The 17,133-nt window shown below is 33.6% G+C and overlaps 1 protein-coding gene across 4 annotated transcripts in view; it reads left to right on the top strand.

Moving 5' to 3' along the window:
- The window catches only part of TDRD3 (tudor domain containing 3), a 223,892-nt gene that overhangs the window by 202,679 nt on the left and 4,080 nt on the right, over nt 1–17,133 (top strand). For all 4 annotated transcript variants that reach the window (XM_012526884.4, XM_058276597.2, XM_004462806.5 and 1 more), the window contains exon 13: nt 13,855–13,980. In XM_012526884.4, coding sequence (XP_012382338.1) covers nt 13,855–13,971 — 117 coding nt within the window. In that variant the 3' untranslated portion in view covers nt 13,972–13,980. The remainder of the gene's footprint in view (nt 1–13,854; nt 13,981–17,133) is intronic.

Raw genomic sequence — 17,133 nt, 5'->3', positions numbered from 1 at the left:
ATTGTCTTTAGGCATTAGGAACCATGCCATTGTCCTTAGGACCTAGCAAAATTCATTGTTGGAAAATACTCTGTAAATCTGGTTTAAGGATCTTACTAATAACTTTATTAAACCCTAAGAATGTTAACCAGTTTTTTTGAGTTCATGTTCATGCCAGGTATTGATATATTAAGTCAATAAAAATGTTAATTAGGAAAGTGACCATTCTAAGTCACATTGTGTGTGTGTGAGAGAGAGAAGATTCTCTACAAAAGGTCTAAACAACTCATAGTCTCTCAGTAAAACCAGAGTTTAGAAGAATAGTCTGTCTCCAAAGATCATACTATTGAATGTGATAGCAGTCATTAAACAGAGAAACTTACTACTATGAAGTTTACCAAATTATTCATTCTATGAACATTCCTTATTTAAAATATTATAGTGATAAGTTCTTAAATACATTTAGTAACTTGCCAATTATGTATATAAAACAATTATTTCTCTTCATCTAAGCTTCTAAAGATAAATGCCTTGGAACATGCAGTGGTTAATGTGAAGAATCTGGTGTGGAAATGTTTGTGTTAGTGAATTTTACTGCTTTATTGTACTTTCCTTCTCAGTAGTCATGTTCTCAGGAGAGTTAATGCTCCATATCTGCAGATACCAAGGGGGAAGAAACCTAAATGTAGATTAATTTTATAAAGACAATTACTGGTTTTGATAAGCTGGTAGGATTTGTGTCAGTAAAAAAGATTGCTTCTGGGTTCCTTTCTTCCTTGGGAGAAAAATGAACATAGTGCTAATTGACCAGATCCTCTGCCTCTCTTCCGTATTACATTGGCTATTAGCAACAGTAATTATAAAATCTCTTTGTAAATATAGAGTGCCTTGGGTTTGGTTCTCAACCTCTGTAACTCACTGGAATAATGTAGTCAAATTGCTTGATTCAAAGCAGTAAAAGAAAAACTTTATGCTGTATTAGGCATTATAAAGAATGAAACTTTACCTTTGGAAAGTAATCATTGTTGACTTTAACACTTAACTTTGTACTAGACATTATTCTATTATTTATTTATATTAATTCATTAAGTAAATGGTTACTGGTGTTGTAGAATTTGAGAGAGGTTCAGTTATTTGCGTATAGAGAGGCCAGGACTCAGGAATGATTTTGAAAAGGAAAATGGTTTATTGACGGTGGGCCGGACTTGGGAGCTTTTTGTTTCAATCCCGAGTCCGGAACAAGATTTTTGAGTCCCTTTTATACAGAGAGGAAAGGCCAAATGGTCCTTTTGTTTCAGTTTTCAATAGGTTTGAATTAGCATCTATATCCTCTACATTTTAGGTAAGCTTTTAGCATGGACTTTAGGCATTCTAGATAAGTTTTTAGCATATTTGGTTTATATTTCCCTTGAATACTTAAAAGTTTATAGACCTTGCATTGCTAAACTGTTTCCTGGGACTGGAGTCCTTGCCATGGTCACCAAGGGCAGGATTGCAGCCTTTTATCACCCCACGCCCACAAGTCACAGATAGTTTAGGTTATCTCTGAAGAGGCAAAGAGCCTCCCACCAATAGCCCACATCACTGGTACTGTGTAGCCAGGATAGATCATTCTCTCAATTGAGTCAGTTTAGTGTACATTGTGCTCAGAGTAGATGGTATTGTGGATAATTTGTGTTTTATAGTAAGAATTCTAGCCCCTAAATGATATATCCATTTTGTTTTATTAATTTGATTATATATTTAAAATACAAGTAATTTAGAAAGCCCTTGATTTTCATATATTTATATAAACTTGTAAGAATTTTATGATCAGTCTAATTCTTTCAGCCTCTGCATCCACTACGATATGTGGGAAGAACACTTATTAGAGTCCCATATAACCTGGGCAAGATAAATAATTGTTTTCTTTTTAACCTCAGTTTTGTTTTTTCTCTAAAAAATAACAACAAAATAAACCCTACCTCATAGGTTTGTTAGGAGGAACATAGCTGCAACATAAACATTTTGTTCAGTCATTGAGTGATTGAAATGCCTGGCACATGGGTCCTTAATTAAGGTTGTTTCCGTTTCTTTAGTTTTTCCTTCAAGGCTTTGGAAGGGGCCACCTTTCTTTTATTGCTTACCTCCTAAAAGTGATGTTTGCTGGTTCTAGATTGCAGCGGCAGCTGCTGATTGAAACTTCCAAATCAGGTGTTGGGTATCCATTGTAAATTATCCCTTATGGAAGAAAACCCGCACTATTTTCTTTGTATTATCATTTTCTTCAGACTCAATCCATTTCCTTTTATTTTTCCTGTTAAAATTTTCTTTGCTATTTGAATATTACTTGTATAATAAAGGAAGTTCTGTATTAGAACTCTTAAAATATAGTCCTAGTAGAAAAATCCAAACATAGTTTTTCTCACAAAATGAAAGAACTATGCTCCTTTAAGATAATAGTATTGCCTGCAAGGTTATAAAATTTTCCATCTTTTTTGCTTTATGAAAAACCATTTTCTTTTACACTTCTGAAATCCCATGGTTTGTAACAACCTTCATAAATCGGTGACTTCCCTCCCAGCTCTGACACAAAGCTTTTCAGCCCATCTTGCTGTCAGTGTGCCTGCTGCTTGACATTGACAGTATTCTTGTCAAAACCAGGGTTTTGCATAGATTAGTGTTTAACCCTGGGCAGACGTTTCCTCCTCATTTCAGAGTATCTTTTTAAAAATTGTCATGCCATTATTCTGAGGTGATGAAAGCAGGTTTGGAATATTGTATCAGACATTTTGCACTCCAAAGGAAGGAGTTTATAAATTGTTAGAGTACCATGAACTTTCCGAGTATCTCTGATTTCTCATTGAGACTTAATTAGTAAACCTCAGTCTTAGAAATTCCTGGACAATATTGACCTAACCACTGATAGTCTCCTGTCTCTTCTAGTCCAAAGGATCTACTGGCCTTGGACAATTATGCACTTTTAAAATAAACAACCTAAATTGTGGGATTTGGGAGTGGGAAGGGGGATGACATAAGAAGAGGGAAGGAGGTGTAGTTGCACAATCTTACCTGTAAATAATCTTATGGGTGAAAGTTGATTGTTTTGCCTTAATACTTGTGAGAAAGATATGTATTAAATATTTGTTAAAACCAAAAATCTCTGACTCAAATACTACAGAGACTTGATGCCCTTCAACTTAACTTGGTCTTGCTGTTATTGTTACTAGCTATGGCTGAGTAGCAAAGAGGAAACAGCTTCATCCTTGAACAAGAAGAAGAATCTAGCACATATTTAATATGAATATATATTTATTACGTTCTGCATTTAAGATCAGAGAAAATTACTCTCCAAAGAATATATAATCAGTTCCTCCAGCCTCTATTGACCATTTCAGATATTTCAGATATGGAATTAGAGGTGACTAAATATGGTCCCTGAATCACTAACCTAGAAATAGTCTCATTATAGTAAAATATAATATATTTAATGGTCTTCATTGTATCTATCTCTTTAATTGTGGATATGAAGCCTGCCACTAAAAATTATGTGTTGTAGTTGATGATTGAGAGAGATAGGGATTGGGAAGGAGTGAGAAGTGGTTATATGAAAGGCTAATGAAAGCAATATGAAATTGGTCCAAGAGTCTGAATGAAATAGCAATTGTGGGTACTGGGAACAAGAGTGATTACAAACCAAAGCTACTGCCCAAGCAAGTGTGATGGCCACAGTGTTGAAAGTTGCGCCACCACATAAAATATAGAATTTGAGTGTCTGTCACAAGTAGTGTTGCTGAGAGCACAGCACCTTGCGTGTGAATCTGTTCGTTCATACTGTCTTATTTTCCTTTACCAAAGTTGATGGAAATAAGCTTTTTTATTATTCCTGGAGAAAGTGTGATAACTTTTTTTTTCTTCAGCCATCAAAAAATGATTGAGAGATTCCATAAACTTAGAAAAAGAATGGTTAAATAAACAAACATTTGAGATCTCAATGTGAGGAAAAAGTCCATAAATTAATCACATTGAGGGTAATGTGCATTTAGATAACAACCAGATGTGTGTTACTTCTCTACCAACTTCCTGGTATAAAGTGGTACAAATAGTTGAAAATGTGAAAATTAGAATTCCTTCTGTACAAAACCTAGTTAACAGTTGAAACACTTATTGTGTGCCAGGTACCATATAAAACTCCTAATGTATGTTAATTGATTTAATTTCTACAGGATCCCTATGAAATAAATATTAATATTCCTATTGTAATCATGAAGAAAACTGAAAATAGAGGTTCAGTGCCATTAAGTTATTTGCCTAAAATTTTTGAGCTAGTAAGTTGTAGAGCTGATATTCAGGCTTAGGACTCATTGGCACCATAACCAGTGATCCTATACTTTACCTGGAAATGCAGATAAATTATACCAATCTACCTGATGATTTTTGTGTGGATTTAATGAAATAATATATATAAACATCCAGCATTGCAGTCAGTCTGTACTCAATGTGTGGTAGTTGTTACTACTCTTTGGATAAAGTATCTTTTAAACATTTGGTTCATTCAATCTTAGTCCTCATAAATTTAGGGAATTTAAGAGAGAGACGTGAAGATGAATATTGGTAGAGATATCAGCTGATACTTCTCAAGAGGCTAGATATTTTACAAAAGGAAGGAAAAAATCTATTTTCTTTAACCTCCATTCAAGTACTGAAAAGAGTAATTTTATACAAAGACTCATATAAATTTCACTGATATCTAGTTTCAAGATTAACTGTATTTAATTCAAAATATACCAGTGGTAATGTTATGCCAAATATATCTTTCATTAGTGCCAGACTTGAACTTTAACTAGGATTAAATTTAAAACTTTGTATTTAGGTTGGGAAAATAATTATCTACAGATAAAGAATGAAACAGACCTGAGAGTAGGTTTTAGAGATTTTGGTTGATGGCAAGCAAAATATGAGTGAGCAGTGATTGAGCAGCTGCTAAAAGCATTAAAGCAAGGTTGGTTTGCACTAATTGATTTATGTAGAGTATCTTCATCTCAGGAAATAATAGTATTGTCCAGGCAGGCCATACTTGGAATATTATTCTGAGTGCTAGGATATGTAGAATCGTGAAAAACTAAAATGTATAAAGGAAAAGATGTTCAAGGTGTTGGAGAAACAATGGAAATAATGGTATTTCACAAATGTTTCTAGGAAGTGAGTTTTTGTTTTCGAAAATGGAAGACTCAGAAGTATAATACTTGTTTTTAAATAGTTTGAAAACTTTCATATGGAAATGGACATAGACTCAACTAGAAAATATAGGTAGAAATTACAGAAATGCAGATTTATACTTTCTAGTGAAGGGTAGAGAGCAGTGGAGTTGGCTTCTCAACCAAGTTCCTTTTATCAGAATTATTTGAATGGAGGCAGAATTGCCATCTGTGAGTGATACAGTGGCTGGAGTTTGTAACACAGAGATTGGATCAGTAACTCCTAGGCTATCAAACATTTCTAAAACTATGGTTTAAACTACTCTTTTAAAATTGACTAAGGGTTTTTAAACATGTTATCTTTATAATTCACTAAAGAGAAATACTTGTAGTTCATTATACAGGCATGATTAGTATAGGTTGCTGGGCAGGAATTAGGAGTTTAATGTGATAATGGTGTTTACTACATTGGGTCTCTACCCACTTTAGGGTTTAAATTTTTCATTCTTTTCCTCTGTCTTAGGCTTGTTAACTCTCAATAAGGAGATGAAAGCATCAGCAATGATTTTGTTTCTTTATATGATGCAATTTCTTCCTTATTATTGTATCATGCATTTCAAATCATATTTCTCTTTCCCACTCCAGCCCTCAGTAATTTTTTTTCAGACAGTACCAGGGATTGAACCGGGACCTCGAACATGGGAAGCAGGCGTTCAACACTGGAGCTACATCTGCTTCCCCCTCAGTATTTTTTAATGACAGAGCTCTTGCTTGTATTTTTATCAGTTCTGTCAGGGAGAGCTCTAATTCAGTTTCTTAAACTCTGTATTATGAGTCTCTGTAGCATTCTGTATCTGTCTGTCTCAGGTGGTCAGTTACATAAAATGCACTGTAATGACTATGTTAGAGTAAAAAGCAGTCTGGTATTATGTTGTAATAATTACTACTTTCAGAGAAAAAATGAGTTTACCCATCTTAAATTATTTTATGTTAGCCTACTCATTTAAGAAGTAAAAATGATATAAATTATGAGTGAAATGGTTAGCCACCTGTGATTAGTGCTCGTGTTTCTTAACCTTAAAATATTCTAAAAAACATTCACTCATTTACCATATTTGGGAGAACAGGTGCTTTTGCAAAGATAATTTATAGGAATTAACATGAAAACATATCAACATATATTGATAGGAGAGGCACATATTCCATTATTAATCATCACTGTTAAGTCAACTTTTTAAATAATTTGTTTCTTTTTTCATGACATTTACTAAAATTTTAAGGGTATGATCTAAAGGCAGGATGCACAAAGAGGTTAATCAAGTTAATTTATTTTAAGCTTCTCTTAAAATATTCAGATATGCAAATAATGTCTTCTGATTGATCCTCTTCATTATTGCCCCTTTGCTCATCTTCCTCTCCTTTTGTTCTACTTTTTTTTCTCTGTAATTAAAAGAGAAAAGAAGGACCTACTTCACCAAATGGTAACAACAGAATGAATTATAAAGTGAAGTTGTTAGTTTTTGTGTGTTGATTGGTTTTGAGTCTCTAAAGAGATGACAAGAAGGCAGATAGCAGGAATCTTTCTCTTTGCATTGGCTCTTGCATTTTCTCCAGTGGATTTTCCACTCTTATCTGCCCTGAACAATTTGAGGAATACTCTTACAACAAGCTAAGTCATGAATTTCAGCAGAATCTGTGATTCTAGATAGTTTAATTAAAGTAGACATGTGTGTTGTATTAATTTAGAGTGATTGAATTCAGAATAATATCCAACATGGATTGCTTATTATTTGCTAAACTCTTTATAGGTATTGTCATGTATAATTCTCCTAATAAACCTGTAAGGTCTTCACAGCTTTATTTGTGAAAACTGAGATTTAGAGAACTTGACTAACATGCCTAGGAAATCCAAATCCAGAATCAGATCTTAGACTGAGCTCCTAAATGCCAACCAGTGTTGTGATATAATAACTGTTGAGGGAATCTTTGAGTGGTTTGGCATCTTTTTGAGCAAGAATGTACTCCCTAATTCTAACTTCTGGATGAAGCTTTTGGATTCTATTTAACTTTTTTGCTAAAACAGCATGCTCTTTATAGAGGTATACATTTTCACAGGTCATATATTCATTCTTTGGTCTTCACTCATTAAATGATGTTTATTTTCACTAACTTTAGGGATGATGCCACCCGTTTACTTGAAATTGACCATAAGCTAGCTATCAGAAACCAATTCAGCAAAACTGTCTAAAGCATAAAATGTAAATATACCCAAGGTGATGCAATAGAAAGAACTTCAGAGCTAGAAGTCCAGGAATCTTACTGCAGTGCAGCCATTTACTATTAACTTTGAGTGAGTTATTCAGAGCCTCAGTTTTTTCATCTGTATAATGATGAGATTAAACAATTCAAAACATTGTTGAAAGACTTAGACTTGAATGAGATAACGTGCAAAATGCTAGGCACATGGTAGAATAAACATCCCCTCTCTATTACAATTTATAAATAAACTTAGATGCCCTTTTAAATGAAAGAGGATCCATAACTTACCATTTGGAATTTGATAGGTAATGTCTCTCCCATTCCCTTTTTGGTAACATTTTCGTCTAATTAAAATATGGGCATACCTTTTGATATTTAGATAAATTTTCATGAGTCTCTAAACTGCCAGAAATAGCTTGTTTGCTTTGTTTTATTTTGTTTTGGGGGGTTGTTTTTTTCGGAGGTCCGAGGGATTGAACCTGACACCTTGTACGTGTGAAGCAGGTGCTCAACTACTGGGCTACACTGGCTCCCAAAAACTTGTTTATTTTGTATTAAAGTGCAGATGAGATTAACAATGTTATAGAAGGTCAAGGATGGTGGCCCTGTTTTTGTTTTTATTGTGGTTTAAACTTGTTAAAGTTTAGTAGTCTTATTTAGGTTTTGCTTTCATTGACAGAGCATGAAATAAGCCTTCAAGCTAGACATTCAGGTGATTTTGTAATATCATCTTATAGAATCAACAGTTTGAATTTAGATGATTAGCACCTCAATGAAATGATTCATAGTCCTTCTGAAATTCTGCATGATAAAAGAATGAAAACACTATGTTATGCTGGTCATGCATTTTTGAACAGTTGTTTAATAAGTGGGTGTTGAGGCTGATTTCCCTTTTGTCTTGAGTCAGTATGTTGCTGTTTTCTCTTTTTTTTTTTTTTTTTTTTTTGCCATAAAATGTTTTTGTTTAAACAAAATATTACCTGAGGTGGTACATATATATTCTCTGGGAAAAGGGAGACTGTTATTTTCCATTACATTTTTTTCTTTTTTTTTTCTTTTTTACAATTACATTTTATTCTAAAATGGGTTTTATTTTAATCAAAGTCTAGAAAGGTAAAATAAATCAGTTATAAAATTTACAGTATTTCAGTTACATATAATAAAAACTCTCTCATTTATTAATAAGGCCAGAAATTTTTTTCCACTTAGATAAGGCGAGTTTTTATTATCAAATGAGACATTTCATTTATAGGAGTCAAAAAAAGAGTTTTGATTTTCTCAGTGATAGCAAAGGGGAAAGGGCTCTGAACTGACAGCTAGAGTCCTGTGTTCCAGTTCCTGTTCTTCCACTACCTCACTTTAATGCATTAGTCAAGTCACATGACCTAATTGGGTCCCAGTATACAATGGAGTGAACTAGGCCAGGTTTTTAATTTTTGTTTCTTAGGGTCTACAGAGCTTGTAGGGATTGAGGAAAAGAAAGTTAAGGGATCCTCCCTCACATAAACATGTAAAAACACTCAGTTTAACCTGAGCCCATCTGTTTTATATTGGAATTCTCCATAACCTTTCATTTGAAAGAAGGGTGCCATATTAACCCCCACCCCAAAAAAATTTTTGTTTCAGATCTGCTAAGTTAGATTATCTCTGATTCGCCTTCCAGTTCTGATTTTCAGAATGTCTAGGTTCTCACACTCTACTTGGAAGCTTAGTAAAGGGCAGACAGGATTGTGGACCAGAAGAACTAACTGTATTCTAACTTGGGTTATGGCACAAATTACTTGAGCAAATAGTAGCTTCTGATTTAATTGGACTAAATGTTCTTTACAAAAACTTCCTAATTTATAATCTACAGTTTCAGGCCTACCAAGGTCTGGTCTTCATTGTGGCAAACTGAGAGTATTGAATTGGAACATATTTCTTGGAGAGTAAACTTAGGTTCAGTGTTTGATAAAACATGACTTCTGTAGGCACAAATGCTATTCATCATCTTTTCAGAAAAAAGTGCTGACCCAACTTAGCTTTTGCTTTTAATTTTCAGCCTAGCTAATTTAATAGACTATCGGTATGACTAATCTAAAGTAGATCATTTTAAAATATTTTTATTGCAGATTATTTTTATTGAAATTTTTCATTCATACATGAACATCCATAAACAATAAGTATATAATAATAAAAGTGAACTTACAAAATAAACATGATATCATCATACAGGGCTCCTATACATCATCCCACCACCAAACCTTGCATAGTTGTGAAAGAATTATTATAAACTATGAAAGAACACTGACAAAATATTACTGTTAACATTGCCAATATCTTATATTTGGTATGTTTTTTCCCCCAACCCACCCATTTGGAGTCCTTTGCAAAGTGTTTTGGGAAAGCAGATTTGTCTTGAAATGATTGTTTGCTTATGTTTATATTAAAATTAGTTTATATTTCTATAAACTGTCTACACAAGCTAACCAAACCAGCAAAAGGTGTCCTGGAAATTAATCAAATAAGTGGTTCTATGCCAGTGTCTAAAGAAAAACTATACTCATTAACATTCGTTGTTCATAATATCCTAAATAATTTTATATGTGGGATGCTTCTGTGACTACTATACATATTCCTTTAAAAGAAACTGATTAGGAAACAATGATAAAATTACACACAAAATAATTATTAATGGACAAGTGACAATAATAATACATTTTTCTAAATATTCCTTTAAGAAACTGCCATCCTCTCAACCAAATAGTCCATCAGTATTGCCTCACAAAGTTATGGCTATTAGATAATGCTGAGGAATGGTATTTTAAGATAAGTCAATGCATTAAGTAAATCTGAACAAGGAGCTAGGGAGAACATAATATATATTAACAGCAAATTAGAACCCAATAAAAAGTTCCATAGAGAGTGGGTCAGCATTTAGTCCTTAGGGGCAGAGACAGCAAAAGAAATGTCTAAAAAGAAAGAGGGTAGGGGTGCCAAAGTCAAGACTTAAAAATTTCAGAATTCTCCAGCTGCCCTCACATTTAGACTTTACCTGGCTCGGGGTGTCTCACCCTCAGCACTATGGATTGGCTAATTTTTTGTTGTAGAGGGCTGCATTGTGCATTATAGGTGTTTAGCAGCATCCCTCGCCTCTACCTATTAGATGCTAATAGCACCTCCCAAGGTTGTGACAACCAAAAGTGTCTCCAGACGTTGCCAAATTACCCCATGGTAAGAAGGCAAAACCACCCCAGTTGAGAACCACTGGTCTAGCCCCCTCTTCCTTAAGAGTATCAGTTTGTACACTTCACCTTACTATTTGTGGAACAGAAAAACTGAGCTCTATTTAAGTGTTCCACATCTCCTAGTGAAGTATGTTCCAGGTTGCAAGTGACCAATTTACAATGAGCTTTTGTAACACAATTTATGAGTGGGGGAATGTATTTGCCTGTGTTTGTTCTCACTTCAGTATAATAAGCACTGAGACTGAAGATGATAAAGAAAGATGTTGTGTCTTGTCAAATGAGTTTTATAGATTAAATTGTGTATCTCTATGCATTGGTACTGGAACTTTTTTTTCTTTCAAAATACTTGATTCTTGCTTGATGCCACAATGACTTGCATTTTGAAATTTTTCATTAAAAGGAGCGATGAAGTGAATATTGGCATGAAAAGAGGGCACGTTTTGAATATTCATTAATATTTAAAATAGTATTTTAAAGTCAAGTTTTTTCTGATAACAGGTGAGCAAAAATGTGAGTCGTAGTAAAATGGTTCTAAATTTCAGACGCTTAGGTGGTGATGGTATTGGACAGTTGCTTTTAATGAAGTTATTGCAAGTATTTTTAAGAACTGAGACCTGAGACAAAATAAAATCATTCTGATCCTGACCCTGCCACTCTTGATCTGTATCACTGGGCAAATCATTTCACTTTTGGATTTGTAGATATTCATCTATAAATGTAAGGGGATGAACTAGATGATCTCCAATCACTGTTCCAGCTTTAAAAATAGTGCCAGATTTTTTAAAATATGTTCATAAACTAAATGAAATTAATTTTTTTTGAGTTTTAAATCTGTTACAGAATACTGAACCTAAAGTAAGAAGATAGGGTAGGATAAGGTGTAAATCCCATTCATTTATAAATGAATAAATTCATAAAATGATTTATAAATTGAGCTGTGTGCTATATAAAATGAAAAGAGATACCCAGATGATGCTAAAAATTATTAGCTATAGATTTGAAGATGGGTGTTTTGAGTGACCAGATTTGCCCTCAACTCCTCAGCAGGAGGATTATTTTATTTAAAAGTAAAGAAACACAGATTGAGTCTTCTACAATAACTGAAAACCAACTGTCAGAATCATCTTTTTTACTTCTACTTAGTATAAAAGGATTAAGATAGCAAATAATGAGAAAGAAATCTCATGGTTGGTCATCTCTGTAAAACCATTTAATTGGCTCTGGATAGTATAGTCTATAAATCTTTTAAGCACAGTAGAGACAGGTTTTCAAATAGCGGTGATATATTTATTTTATAAATAGAACTCATTTGCTCAGCAAATTTAGTGTCCTACCTCTGACAATGTATTTTGGTAATGTAGACTTTTAGATGTCCTCTAGCCAGCTCTGCATCTGGATGTGGAGGAAAATACCATTCCGTTCTAATTCCTAAATAATTACTTCATCTCCTTCAGTACCAAATACATTTTTAGTCCTTCTCAGTTAATATGCAAAGCTTCAGATTTTATCATCCATCATAAAATTAAATAGCTCCTTTTCAAATTTAGCAATATTTGACAATCATTGTTTAGAACATTGAACAGAATAATAATAATATTTTCTGAACACTTTTATACTGCTCTTCTTGTATTTTAATTGCTTTGCTAAATTACAGACAGTATCTGATGCTTCTAGACATTTTGAGATTGATTGTTAATGAAAGGAACATAGGTAAAGGAGAGCTAATCTGGGAGTTTGTCTCTAAAAGGTAACTCTTGCATCATACCAGATATATTGAGATTTCTGTTATCCTTTTTGGAAGAAATTGGCCCCCTAAGAAGGATTAGTTTTTGGCTATTGACTTTATTTCGTTGACATACAGACTTAAGTTTAAAGATTCAAGCAGCAGTGTTTGAATTCAAAACTCAAGTTTCCCTTAGAAGTATTAGGGTGATGTCACAAAACTTTCCTGGGCTTCAGTGTCCTTTATGAAAGTGGAAAGTATCTTAAAAATACTGTGGAGGATGCCTAATGATGAGAGTTATGTTTGTACCAAACATTAAATATCATTGCTAAAAATAGGATTTGATCAGATTATCTTAAAATCTGTTTATATCAGGTCAAATTGCAGTAGTTGGGTCTGTAAAAATTTAAAGAATAGAACTCAGCCTTGCATATAATTTCTCTGTTATTAATAGAGCAAGGAAGGTAATCATTTGGGAAAGAAAATTCAAAGGTAAAGTGAAAAAAAAGTAGTAGGATAAATTTCCAAAATCATGCAAATTATCATGCTCTTATAATTCAGTTGGAATTTAAACATTCTACTTAGTGGAATAAATGGTGTCTTGTTCATAAACAAAACTGGAAGCCAGTTTGTTTTTTCTGTCTTTTATAGGAGCATAACTTCATAGCTGAATTAATTTTAAAACACCAAAATAACAGGGTGGCAGCACTCAGTAAGAAACCAGTGTGGCTTTTGGCTATATTTCTGTTGCTTCTAAGTCCTTTATAAATATATGATTAATTGTTCCCTTTCTTGCTGTTTAATATGCTTATCCTCATTTTCCCATGCTATTTGAGCTGGTAGATCTGCACCCCTTTTTAAGAAAGAAAACGAGAAGAAAATAGTTTTATGTCTTACTGTGATGATCTCTGTGTCTTGCATGAAGCTTTTTTTTATATATGTAAATTGTATTCTCCCTTATTTCAACCCAATATTTTTTCCTGTCTCTTGATAAAAAGTTCTTAATAAATTTGGAGATTTCATCAGATGAGGACAGACAGCTGGTGAACATTCTCTGCCTCTTCAACCTCTTCTCCATATCTCACCAAAATCCATTTCCATAATAAATATGTAAAAATATTTAGAAGCCCAAATATTCAAGAACATTTTTATTGTAATTGCTCCTTTTCTGTATTTTCACAACATTGTATCAAATCATTTGCTGAAATATAGTCATGTTAACGTTTAGAAATAGTTCCCTTTTTTGGAATTAAATTTGATTTTAATATTATCACTATAAATTTCATTATTCTGTTACCAAGGACCAAAAGAGTTTTAACAGTGTCCCTGCCTTCTTTTCCTTCCCCCTGCCTCTGTCTGCTGTAAAAGTTGGCAAATGTGATCCCAGGGCACCTTAATAGGGTATATGAAATGGGAGCTATAAAACAGATTTAACTTAGGAAACTTGGAGCTATTTTAAACATGTTAAATCACTATTGTTTGCAAATAGGAGGAAGAAAGTACCTACGACCAAACTCTTGAATTTCGCAGAGGAGGTGATGGCCAGCCAAGACGATCAACTAGGCCAACCCAGCAGTTTTACCAACCTCCCCGGGCTCGAAACTAACATGAAAAGGTAAGGCAGAAACTGTGAGGTAGTTCCCATATAAAGAAAGGTGCTGTTCATGTTAACTATGTAATTCGGATTATTGATATTTTATAATAGACATGGAAAGAGACTGATGTTTTAAAACTAATTATAATCATAAAATATTTAAGGTGATACCATAGTTAAGTCTGTTAGAACCATTTTTCCTACAGCATGTCCTCACTTTGTGTCTCTGTCACATTTTAATTGAGGAATACACATCGTTTAGACATAATATCATTGCACAGACTACAGTATAGTGTAAAAATAATTTTTATATGCCCTCGGAAACCAAAAAATTCAGGTTACTTTATTGCCATATTTGCTTTATTGCAGTGGTCTTGGACCAAATCTGCAATATATCTAAGGTATACCTATTTAAGTTTGAAAGCAGAAGGAGGTGAAAGTAAACAAAGGACCAGATAATCACCAACATAGACCATTTAGTTTATTTTTACTTTGAAAAAAATCTTATTTATGTGTATTTTTTAAACTTTTATTGTAATAACATATATGCCACTGAAAATTTTCCATTTCATCCACTTTCAAGTGTACAATTCAGTGGTATTAATTACATTCACAATATTGTTCTACAGTTGCCAACATCAATTGCCTCAACTTTTCCATCATCTTAAACACAAACTCTGTGCCCATTAAGCAGTAACTCCTTCTTTTTTCATTCCCCCATCCCTGTTTTTGTTTCCCAACTGCTAAAACAGATACCATACAGTGCATTAGCTTTTAAACAGCAGGAATTTATTCACTCACAGTTTTGAGTCCAGAAGTCCAAAATCAATGCATCAGCAAGGTGATGCTTTCTCCCTGAAGACTGTGGCATTTTGGGGCGGGTGCTGGCAGTCCTCGGACTCCTTGGTTTTTCTGTCATATGGCAGTGCCCATGGCAGCATCTTCTCCTTTCTTTTCCACGTTGCATCTTCTGGGTGCTCCCCATGACATCTCTCTTTCCATATCCAATTTCTTCTGCTTGTAAGGACTTCAGCTATATTGGACCCTTATTCAGTTGGGCACAGCCTAACTAATAACATCTTCAAAGGTCTTATTTACAAATGGGTCCACAACCACAGGACCAGGGTTTGAGACATGAACCTGTCTTTCATGGGGAACATGATTCAATCCCCGACACCACTCAATTTCTTTTTTATTATTTAATTAATTTCAATCCTTTGTAAGAAAAAGGAAGTGCTTCAGAGTATATTTTCAAGAATTTTATGGTGATAACATGATTACTTAATGGAATATAATTTGGGGGTCATATGCTAGTGACTCAGAAATTTTCATCTTAGAGTTTAAGGAATAGAGTTGCTATCTGAAAATCATCTTCTGTAGGTAGAATATAAATAGAACAAAAATTTGATGAATCACACGGCCAATGTAAGATGTCTTATTCTGATGAACAAAGGCCTTATTTCTTAATATATTTTTGGAAGAAAATACTTTTGTCATATTTGTTATCATTGCTATCATTACATTAGTGCTTTTTAAAATTTTTCTAATAATTAGACTTTTCCCCTAAAGACTATATGTATCTTTTTTCTATCTCATTTTAATAACGAGACAATTGGAAATTTTTTAGGAATTGTTTTTAATTCCTTATTTCAGCTATTCATTCCATTAAGGTTCTATCCACGTTGTATTTTCTCCCTGGTAAGTGACTCTCTCAGTCTATTGAGACACTAGACCCCAAATGTGTCTGTTCAGGCCATAAAAAGTGGTTAGTCTGAATTGAGATATGCTGTAAGTAAAAAACACACAGTTTTCAAGAACCTAAAAAAAAAATCTTATAATTTTTTATTTTGATTATGTATTAAAGTGATAATATTTTGGCTATATTGGGTTAAATAAAATAAATTAATAAAATTATTTTCATCTATTTATTTTTACCTTTTTAAATGTAACTACTAGAAAATTAAAAATTCCATGATGTGTCTTGCATTATATTTCTATGGGACACTCTTGTTCTAGAGTCTTATATGTCCTTCAGCTTCCCCAAACTCCTTCTTCAGTTAAAAATTAGTTCTATCATCCTAAGTGAAAAAAGTTTTTCTTCTATTTTCTAACCCTCAGCCCCTATTTAATAGTCTGCCTAGAGAGGAAGCCTATTAATACTAGTTGACTTCTGAATTACCTGAGCATGCCAATATAGTGCATTTTTCTTTGTGGTTAACATAAAGCCATCAATTAACTGGATATGTTTAGTTGGTAGTTTATAGTGTCCTGGTCCATAGTACTTCAGATAGCCCATAGTATCACAGAAGAGCTACTTCTCGACTCTGGTTATTTTCCTGTAGCATTCAGTAACTATCCAAATGATTCTTCACTGTGCTCATGACCATTTTTAAACAAAATTAAAAGGTATATAAGGACTCCACCAACTTTGCATTTTGAAAACTTGGACATTTTAAAAAATGAGCTCAATGTGTCTATAATTGAATCTCTTTTAAAAGTTAAGTGAAAACTTGGAAATCCCTTTTAGCTTTCTGAGGTCTTTAAAATTGTTTAAAGCAAGGTCTTAACATGAGGCCAAATGGTCTCAACTCCCTGATTGCTCTAGAGTAAAGGTTTTCTCAGAATGGACTGCAGAGCTCTAGGATTCTTCAGGGTTGCCTTCGGGACTGCTGAAAGCAAGAAGTAGAGGGAAGGGAGTGAGAGTGACTGAGCCAAATGGGTAGAACTCTCAGTCCTCTTGGCTTTTTAGTTTCCTTCATCTGTTTTATATATATAAGGGTTCCACACAAAATTTCCTTTGAATAAAGAGCGTACTTCTTAAAAATAATTATATAACATTGCTCTGGGGTAACTAGCATATTCACATCAAATAGTGCACATGTAAACTGCTCCTGTCAACTCTCTGTCACATTCTTAGTGGTTTTCTACATTCTCCTCTGTTAAAACTTCCACCTTGCCTAGATACTTGCTTTGGATTTTACTGTTGGCATAAGATATATGTGACAAAGAAATTTTGAATTCCTGATGTTTTATTTTGCCAAAGACTACGGATCCAAAGTTACCAGAAATGGGTTGGCTTTTATAATGGGAATTTATTTGGGATAAAATCTTACAGTTCCAAGGCTGTGAAAAAGTCCAGATCAAGCCATCATTAGAGATTGTCTCACCAAAGGT

Source organism: Dasypus novemcinctus, chromosome 15 (assembly GCF_030445035.2).
Source record: "Dasypus novemcinctus isolate mDasNov1 chromosome 15, mDasNov1.1.hap2, whole genome shotgun sequence".
NCBI classification, from domain to species: domain Eukaryota; kingdom Metazoa; phylum Chordata; class Mammalia; order Cingulata; family Dasypodidae; genus Dasypus; species Dasypus novemcinctus.
Note: the sequence above shows the minus strand (reverse complement) of the source record. Positions and strands in the feature narration are given on the sequence as shown.